Source organism: Zingiber officinale, chromosome 2B (genome assembly GCF_018446385.1).
Source record: "Zingiber officinale cultivar Zhangliang chromosome 2B, Zo_v1.1, whole genome shotgun sequence".
NCBI lineage: Eukaryota > Viridiplantae > Streptophyta > Magnoliopsida > Zingiberales > Zingiberaceae > Zingiber > Zingiber officinale.
The window spans coordinates 154,603,951-154,613,904 of NC_055989.1; the positions used below are offsets into that span (position 1 = coordinate 154,603,951).

At 40.8% G+C, this 9,954-nt stretch overlaps 1 protein-coding gene across 1 annotated transcript; it reads right to left on the reverse strand.

Annotated features, from left to right (window-relative positions):
- Window positions 1-4,915: 4,915 nt before the first annotated feature.
- LOC122048898 lies at window positions 4,916-7,198 on the reverse strand. Its single transcript, XM_042610412.1, has 4 exons — window positions 6,992-7,198; window positions 5,496-5,699; window positions 5,355-5,426; window positions 4,916-5,050 (listed from the first exon to the last, which is right to left on the reverse strand). The coding sequence occupies exons 1-4, from the start codon at window positions 7,091-7,093 to the stop codon at window positions 4,916-4,918; spliced, it is 513 nt and encodes a 170-aa protein (XP_042466346.1). The 5' UTR covers window positions 7,094-7,198.
- Window positions 7,199-9,954: the final 2,756 nt, after the last annotated feature.

Consider the following 9,954-nt stretch of genomic DNA (forward strand, 5'->3'; position numbering starts at 1 on the left):
CGACCGATTGCTGATTGACTATCGCAATGTATGCATATCGCCGGCACCGGTTTCGCCCATCGTGGAATATCTTCTATGAATTGCCGTAGCCACTCAGCCTCTTCACCGCACTTGTCAAGAGCTACAAACTCAAATTCCATCGTGGATCTAGTTATTACGGTTTGCTTAGAAGATTTCCAGGAAATGGCTGCACCTGCTAGAGTGAAGACATACCCACTCGTAGACTTAGAGTCTTTTATATCGGATATCCAACTTGCATCGCTGTATCCTTCGATTACAGCAGGATATCTTGTATAGTGCAGTCCATATTCACGAGTATACCTCAAGTACCTCAGTACTCTTGTTATCCCTTTCCAGTGCTCAACACCGGGATTACTCGTGTATCTACTCAGTTTGCTTACTGCGTAGGCCAAGTCTGGTCGAGTACAACTCATCAAGTACATCAGACTTCCAATCACTCGAGAGTACTCTATCTGCGAGATACTTTCACCTCAATTTTTCGATAGATGTTGACTCGTATCTATCGGCGTTCGTGTCAAAGCAGTATCACCCTTGGTAAATTTTTCAAGAATTTTGTCCACGTAATGGGACTGACTAAGAACAAGTCCTTCTGTCGTTCTAAAAATTTTGATTCCCAGAATCACATCAGCTAGGCCCATGTCTTTCATGTCAAATTTTGAGTTCAACATATCTTTTGTGGATTTGATTATCTTATTATTACTCCCAATGATAAGTATGTCATCTACATAGAGGCACAAGATGACATAGTCACTCTCTGTGACTCTCATGTAGACACATTTATCACATTCATTGATCTTGAATCCACATTCCTTCATGGCATTATCGAATTTCTCATGCCACTGCTTTGGCGCTTGTTTCAAGCCATATAATGACTTCACCAATCTACATACCTTATTTTTCTGTCCTGGCACAGAAAACCCCTCAGGTTGGTCCATGTAGATTTCCTCTTCTAAATCCCCATTTAGAAAAGTTGTCTTTACATCCATTTGATGTATTTTGAGATTTCATAGAGCGGCAATAGCCAACAATACTCTAATGAAAGTTATTCTCGATACCGGAGAGTATGTATCGAAGTAATCAAGGCCTTCTCGTTGTCGGTATCCTTTGATTACCAATCTGGCCTTGTATTTATCGATCGTGCCATCTGACTTCATTTTCTTCTTGAAAATCCACTTGCAACCTAGTGGTTTACGTACTGGAGGAAGATCCACAAGTTCCCAAGTGTGATTTTACAAGATAGATTTTATCTCAGATGCAATTGCCTCTTTCCAGTGAGGTCCATCAGAAGAGCCTACAGCTTCTGAGTAACTACGGGGCTCACTCTCCAACATGAAAATGATAAAATCCGATCCATAGGATTTTTCTACCCTAACTCTTTTGCTCCGTCTAGGCTCAACCTCCACTGGTTCCTCATTGTCATCATTTCTTCTTCACCTTGTGTTTCATTCGCCCGTTTTGAGGAGCTAGCATCCTCATGGGTCTTATATGAAAACACATGCTCGAAGAAAGAGGCATTTCTCGATTCGATTATCGAGTTCTTATGTATCTCCGGTATGTGTGACTCATACACACAAAATCGATAAGCACTGCTGTTATGTGCATATCCAATAAATATGCAATCAATAATCTTTGGTCCTATCTTAATCCTTTTTGGATCAGGCACCAACACTTTGGCAAGACACCCCCACATTCGTAAATATTTGTAGGACGGTTGTCTTCCATTCCACAACTCATAAGGGCTCTTATCTATTTTCTTCCGAGGCACCTTATTTAAAAGGTAATTAGCTGTTAACACAGCTTCCCCCCACATGAACTCTGGCAATCCAGAGCTTAATAGAAGAGCATTCATCATCACCTTAAGAGTTCGATTCTTTCGCTCAGCAACCGCGTTTTGCTGAGGAGTATAAGGAGCTGTTGTTTCATGTCTGATCCCATGTTCAGCACACAATTCAGCGAACGGTGACACATATTCACCGCCTCGGTCACTTCGAACCACCTTAATCTTTCTATTAAGCTGGTTTTCAACCTCATTCTTATAGAGAGCAAATTTCTCTATAGCTTCATCCTTACTTTTGAGAAGATAAACATAACAATATTTTGTGTTATCATCTACAAAAGTGATGAAGTATTTATTTCCACCACGCGTTAGCGTACCTTTTAGATCGCACACGTCAATGTGGATCACGTCAAGTGGTTCGTTACTTCTTTCAATATGTTGAAAGGATGACTTTGTCATTTTCGCTTCAACACAAATCTCACACTTGTGTTTTGGGTCAAGGTGGAATGTAGATATGCTTTGCATGTTTATTAATCTACGCAATACATCGTAGTTAACATGTCCTAGTCTACCATGCCACAAACACGAAGACTCAAGCATATAAGTGGAAGAGCTTTCAGTTTTATTTAACTTGGGTCTAATGGCCATTACATTGAGCTTAAACAGCCCATCAGATACATAGCCTCTTCCTACAAACATCCCATTTTTGGACAATACAACTCTGTCAGACTCAAAAACAATGCGAAAGCCATGCTTGCTCAGAAGTGATTCGGACACTAAATTCTTCCGAATCTCTGGAACATACAGCACATTGTTCAGAGTGAGGTCCTTGCCCGAGGTCATCTTCAGCACAACCTTTCCTTGGCCCGTGATGTCCGAGGTTGCTGAGTTCCCCATAAACAGTTTGTCTCCAGTGACTTCTTCGAAGTTGTGGAGCAGCTCCTTGTTGCAGCAGACATGTCGAGTGGCTCCAGTATCGATCCACCATTGTCGCGGGTTTGAACCGATCAGGTTCAGCTCAGAGACCACAGCGCAGAGGTCGTCCATTTCTGGTCCCTCGTTCAGGTTGGCCTCCTGCTTCTTCTTCGGCTTTCTGCACTCCGAAGATTTGTGACCCACTTTGTCACAGTTGAAGCACTTCCCAGAGAATATCTTCTTGCTGATGCCTCCTTTGGGTCCTATCTTGGAAGACTTGGGGTTCTTCCGTTTCGAGCTTTGTCCGTGCTCGACCACGTTGGCTTTGACAGTAGCCGGAGAGAACAACTTTCTCTCTGAACTCTTGTTGCCTTCTTCGATGCGAAGTCGAACGATGAGTTCCTCCACATTCATCTCCTTCCGCTTGTGCTTCAGGTAGTTCTTGAAATCCTTCCAGCCGGGAGGCAGCTTCTCGATGATAGCAGCCACTTGGAAGGTTTTACTCAGAACCATCCCTTCTGAGTGGATCTCGTGCAAGATCACCTGAAGCTCCTGGACTTGACTGATCACCGTCTTGGAGTCAATCATCTTGTAGTCCAGGAATCTGCCCACGATGAACTTCTTTGCCCCTGCGTCCTCCGTCTTGTATTTCTTGTCTAGGGACTCCCACAGTTCCTTAGTCGTACTCTTCATGCTATACACAGCATACAGCGAGTCGGCAAGGCAGTTGAGGATGTAGTTTCGACAAAGGAACTCGGAATGAGTCCATGCCTCCACTGTACTGATGGTTTGTGCATCAACATCCTCAGTGCGTTTGGGAGGATCCTCGGTCAAGAACCGAGCCAGATTAAGTGTGGTCAGGTAGAAGAGCATCTTCTGCTGCCACCTCTTGAAGTTCAGTCTACAGAACTTCTCTGGCCTTTCCCCATGACTGATTGGCACAGTTCCAATCGGGGCGGAGCGGGCCTGAACATGTTGAGTCTGTTGCACCTCAACATTTCGTTCCGTGGCCATCTCAACAGAATCGAGTCTGTTTCAAGATTGTTGGAAACCAAACAATCTGTAGCCGGAGATTTACAGGAAATTAGCTGAATCTAAATACTCGAATTAAATTCAACTCACAGTTAAGATAACCTGAGCAGATAATCTCAGGCTGCCAGCAGGGGCTGGTTTTTCTGACCTCAGAGTCTGAGCAATCAGATCGTCTGAGCAGATTGAAGGATAGACAGGCAGAGCGGGAGACCAGTCGGGCAGATCAAAAGGGTGAGTGCCCGACCCAGCAAATGAAGAGTCCAACCGAGCGGACAAACAGAGCACCGGACCGAGGCCTGCGATCGACGCAGTTTCCTTGAAACAGATTCGTCCCACCTCCGGCTGTGCTTCGAGGTTTTCTCGGATCGTCTGTTTCCCAGGATACAACGGCAAGACCACGAACGCAACCAAGCACTGGTTGTTCGTGGCGAACTGAGAATGCACCTGAGTGCTATCACAAATAGTTTAGCCGAGCGGATGCACGACTGAGAGAAATGAATCAAGGGACGAAGGTGGAGGAATTATCTTGCTTTCGCTTTTCTTTCGCTTTTTTTCTTCGCTTTGCTCAAGATCCAGCCTCCTTATATAGGAGCTCTCATCTTGCCTGCAATAAATGATCAAATTATGATTATTTAATGTTGAGTTTAATTTCGTCATTAATGGGTTTAATGTCTTCATTAATGTCGAGACGTTACAGAATCATTATTAATGAGATTAATGTCGTCATTAATACTGAGACGTTACGAAATCACCATTAATGGGTTAAATGCCGCCATTAATGTCGAGACGTTACGGAATCAACATTAATTTCACATTAATATCAACATTAATTTCACATTAATGCTTCCATTACATCCTTGAGCAAGATTCAAGTGGCTATATGTTGGTTCATTCTTTTGGGTAAATATTACCTCAACCGGTCCGGCATTCAACATGCACAAGTCGTGCTCGCGCACGAGTCAACCTTGGTTCGGTACAATCCGGGCCCTGGATTTGCACCCACCCCTGCGCACTCACGCGTGAGAGAGTCTCTCCCCATGCATATGTTTACAATGTCAATGCATGTGTCATAATTTAAACCAACAATAAAGCCAAGAGACTTCTAATGTGGGACTAAACTCATGCACAATAGAGTCTCTTCGTCTCCATCTCTTTATTCCATTCACAATTTCAACAATAACTGGACTCAGTGGAGCATGAATTGCATGAAACAATATCACTTCTACTTGTATCATACTTCATAGCCACAAATTCATATAATTTGCCATGATTTGGGATCGACTTCAAGCATGGATTTTGGTTAAGCTGAGAATGAGATTAAGGTAAACCAACCCATCAGAAGATGCACCAGCAGTTTCAAAAGTTCTAAAGGAATGTAAGGGAAGATATGTTTTCAAGATAAATAACAAATCTATTCTAATTCTTATTGAATATATATTTTCTTCATCAATACTTGAAACCCAGTGATGTAAGATGCTTGACAAACAATTGTGCAAGTGTCAAAAAGCAACGTCAATAAAAGAAACCTGTTGTCTTTCGATATGATTTGTACAAGATATGATTTTGGCACGACAGAAAAACAAGGAGGTTATGTCAATGTCGAGCCTACCTCTCTTGATACGGGACAATCAAAGTTGGCTCCATTCTTAGGAGATTGAGCAGCTGCGTCAGCAGCAACAGCCTAATATAAACAAAATTTAAGCAATCGACAATTCAGCCATTAAAAAAAAACTAACTGCTCGTATTGCACCTGAATGATAAGTCCATCTGCCAAATGAACACAGCGAGGATTCCCTAATTCCATCAAGTTTGGGCCGGGCGACATGGTAACTTCCAATGCTTCTGATGTTGTCGAAGAATCAGGTACAGAGCTAGGATTCCCTAATTCCATCAAGTTTGAACTGGGAGAATTGGTTATTTCCGATGCTTTTGATGAATCAGGTATGATGACAACCTATGGATGTTAACACTTTTCAAATGAGAAATTATTGAAGAAAAATTAAAAAGTCATTACAATGCTCACAGTGCTAGGATTCCCTAATTTCATCAAGTTTGAACCAGGAGAATTAAGTATTTCCGATGCTTTTGATGTTATGGATGAATAAGGTATGAATAAGGTATGGGGGCAACCTATATAGACCATGGAAAAGTTTAACAACACTTTTTTCAAATGAGGAATTATTGAAGACAAACTAAAACATCATTACGAGCTCATTGGAATATACATTTCCCCTCCAGCTTGACTGTAGACTTATTATTTCTTATATAAACAAGTACAAATGATTCATAATATTGATAAACATATACACCAAACAGACTTCCTGAACATTTTGATAACTTGTCATTGCTGAAATTGTATATGCAAGCAAAATGTTAGCATGCAGCACTGTGATCAATACCCAATATTTAGCATTGTTAGGAATAAATGAGGGAAAAGGAAATCAGAAAATTTAAACAATGTTAGAGTTAGAGAGTATTATAGTTTTCATAACTAATGAACTTACTCATCGCCAAAACCAGTAGGTTGTGCCAACCTTGTGTCTATGCTTAGAATTTAGAGGGGAAAGATTTATGAAAAGTGAAAATATGATAAGATGTATATATTCAAGCCCCAAATAATTGGGGCTTGCATGGCGATTTGATGATCATCAAATGTTCATAATTAGATACAATAAATGGTCAAGCCGATTTATTAAGGAAATTAAATTCCTCGGCTGGCTCCCATCTCAGCCGCTGCGCCGCCACCTCCCGAGCCACCCGTACTCTCAGCAGACGTCTGCGCCCTGCCTCGGCCCACGTCTTAATCCCGACCTACGTTAGCGGTTCCCTCCACACAGACTGGGCCGTCGCCGTCGACTCCACCTGGACCTACCTCGGGTTGTAATAAAACCTTAACCCCGACCTATGTTAGCGTCTCCCTTCACCCAGATTGAGCCGCAGCTGCCGCCGCAGCAGATACCCATCGTCTCAGACCAGGACTTTTCTTAAACCCCGACCTATGTTAGCGGCTCCCTCCACCCCGACTGAGCCGCCGCCTCCACCCAGATCTACCTCGACTGAGCCGCCGCCGCCTCCACCCAGATCTACCTCGACTGAGCCGCCGCCGCCTCCACCCCGACTGAGCCGCCGCCGCCGCAGAGGGGAAGGACGATGAAGATCCACAGCAGCCAACCGTCGGAAACACTTTCCGTCCACCGGAGTGAAGGAACAGCTCAAAAAAAGAGAAGGGAAAAGAAGGCAAGTCACCTGTTTTTGCTTCGCGTATAAACCGGCGTAAACAGCAGCTGGGACATAGTGAAAGCTGAAGCGGCGACGGATGCGGGGAAGAATCTTACGTTTGCTCGTCATCGCCGCCGGATTCACTAAGATTGCGAAGCGGAAGAGCGAATGAAATGAGATGGGACGATCACGATCTCCGATTTCCGAACTCCGATCCCGGACGAGGAGGAAATGAGTCAGAAGCACTAGAGAAGGTATGAAGGGAGATTAACTAAGGAATAGTGTATATTTAGAGGAGAAAGAGGATTGGAAGTCAAATTTTGGATTTTGCGCGCATTTCTAAAATAATACATGTTCTGCTCCGTTTTGTGGTTTTGGGTTGCTTGTAACACGTGGCAAAAAGATGAAATTGTTTGCCCTCAGTATCTCCGTCGCACCCGATCCAAGGTCATTACGAGGGAGGTAAATCATAGCATCCTAAGCGAGCATGTGGTAGGTGGAGTGAGTTGCACAGGGACCGAGGATTTACGTCCCGACTATCCCAAATTTCAACCCCACACATTATCAAAAAGACGTCAAAACAACATTAATTTGTGACTCTTTAAAAATTAAAATTATTATAAGAAATGAAGAGTTTTGTTGGAAAATTTTATTATCACTTAATTTTCAACGTGCAAGGAAAATGATGAAGAAAAAATTTTTCTTAAAAAATTAAATTTAATTTAATTAATCCATCAAGATAAACAACCATGAGGAGAGGATAGACTAGACCCGACCCCGGGCCGGGTCTGGCCCGGACCCAGCCCGGGCCCGTAACTGGGTCAACGGGCCGGTTGCCCGTTGACCCAATTCGTCGGGCCGAACCGGAACCGGCCCGGCACGTTGGAACCGCCGGTTAACCAGCGGTTCATAACCGTTGGAACCGCCGGTTAACCGACGGTTCGTAGCCGTTGGGAGGGTTTTTTAGGTATTTTTTTTCAACGGTTAGGATCATTTGACCGTTTTTTGATCAATGGCTATGATTTAGTGTCCGTTACTATCAAAACTCTATAAATAGAGACCTCATTTCATCATTTTTCACACACATCTTCTCTACTCTTAATCTCATTTTCGTATTCTCTAATCTCTACGCGCTTTCGTTTTCAATTACAATGGAAGGAGGCCGCGGAGGTGCATCATCTCGAGCTCAGAAGGGAAAGCAAATAATGAATCTGCGGGAGGACCCCAACATTCAATCAACCGATGATGAGATCAAGCAACTTCCGAATCCGACACCCGAAACACAAGGAAGTACCGATGCAATTACTTCTAAGGTTCGGGAACTTCCTCCTCTAAAGTCTTCTATTTTTACTAAACATTTTGAGAAGGTCACTCTTCCGTCGGGAGAAATGCGTGCAAAATGTAAGCACTGCAATGCTTCCTACAAATTCCAAGCCGGCGGCGGCTATGGGTCGTTGAAACGACATGTAGAAACGAAGCACCCGACGGAATATGGACTCGACCGTTCTCAAACACAATTATCAAGATTTTCTTCAACTAGCGGTAGTACCGATTCCGATTTATTTTTATATTCGGATAATAAATTAAGAGATTCATTAGCTAAATTTGTTTCCGTAGAACATCTTTCTTTTAATTTTGGATCTAAATGCACATTTGAAGATTTTTGTAAAGAATCTCTTAATCCATGTGCTAAACGTGTTCTAGGACTACACTTACTCGTACAATTAAAAAATTAGTAAAACAAGGAAAAAATAATTTAATTGATGAATTTAGTAAATTAGATAATAAAGTTTCTTTATGTTCCGATATTTGGAGTGATCATTGGCAAACACATTCGTATATGGGTGTGACTTGCCATTGGATCGATAACTCTTGGAACCTCCAAAAAAGATTATTAGCTTATAGAGTTTTTGATGAATCACATAATGCTCATAATATCGCACAATTATTATGTTTAATTTTAGAAGAATATGGTTTAACTCATAAAATATTTTCAATATCATTAGATAATGCTAGTTCTAATACCGCTTGTATAGATGATCTAAAATTTGTTTGTCAACCTATTATTGGAGGTTTATTTTTTCATATTCGTTGTGTATGTCATGTTTTAAATTTATGTGTTCAAGATGGTTTAAAAATTTTAGAAAGTTATATTAAACCAATTAGAATTGCAATTTCTTATTTATGGTCTCATCCATCTATAATGAAACAATGGGGTAGGTTTTGTAAAATTAATGGAATGAGACCTAAAAAATTTCCACGTGATGTACCAATACGTTGGAATTCAACATACCAATTATTACAAGATTCATTTCAATATAAAGAATTATTATGTTCATTTTTTGCACAAAACACTAATACTAATATATATTTATTTTTACAACAATGGAATATTTGTAGTAGTATTTGTGAAATTTTAAAAGTATTTAATGATGCAACCGAACAACTTTCCGGTGTTTATTATCCCACTGCTCAATTAGTTTTAGAAAATTTTTCTAATATAGTATTAGTTTTAAATGAACATATTAATAATGAATCTTTATCTCCTTACATCTTAGCTATGAAAACTAAATGGGAAAAATATTTTTATTTAATTTCTGAAATTTATTTAATTGCATTTGCTTTAGATTCTAGATTTAAATTAGAAGTTTTACAAGAAATGTTAACTTTATATTATAATGCTTTAATTCCAATTAAAGATTCTTCTTCCCCTGATCCGATCAGCTAATATTATATATAATATTAAAATTTATTTATATGATATTTATAATCAATATTATGTAAAATATGGAACACAAATTAATATTTCTGAAATTCAACAAACTACTAGTAGTAATTTAAAACTTACAAAAGCACAACTCTTATTAAAAGAACGGACAAAACGTCCACGGGGATCCTCAAGTTCCACACAGGAACTTGAGAATTATTTTACGACTTCTTTTGATTTTAATAAAGCAGATAGCGAAAACTTCGATATCTTAAAGTGGTGA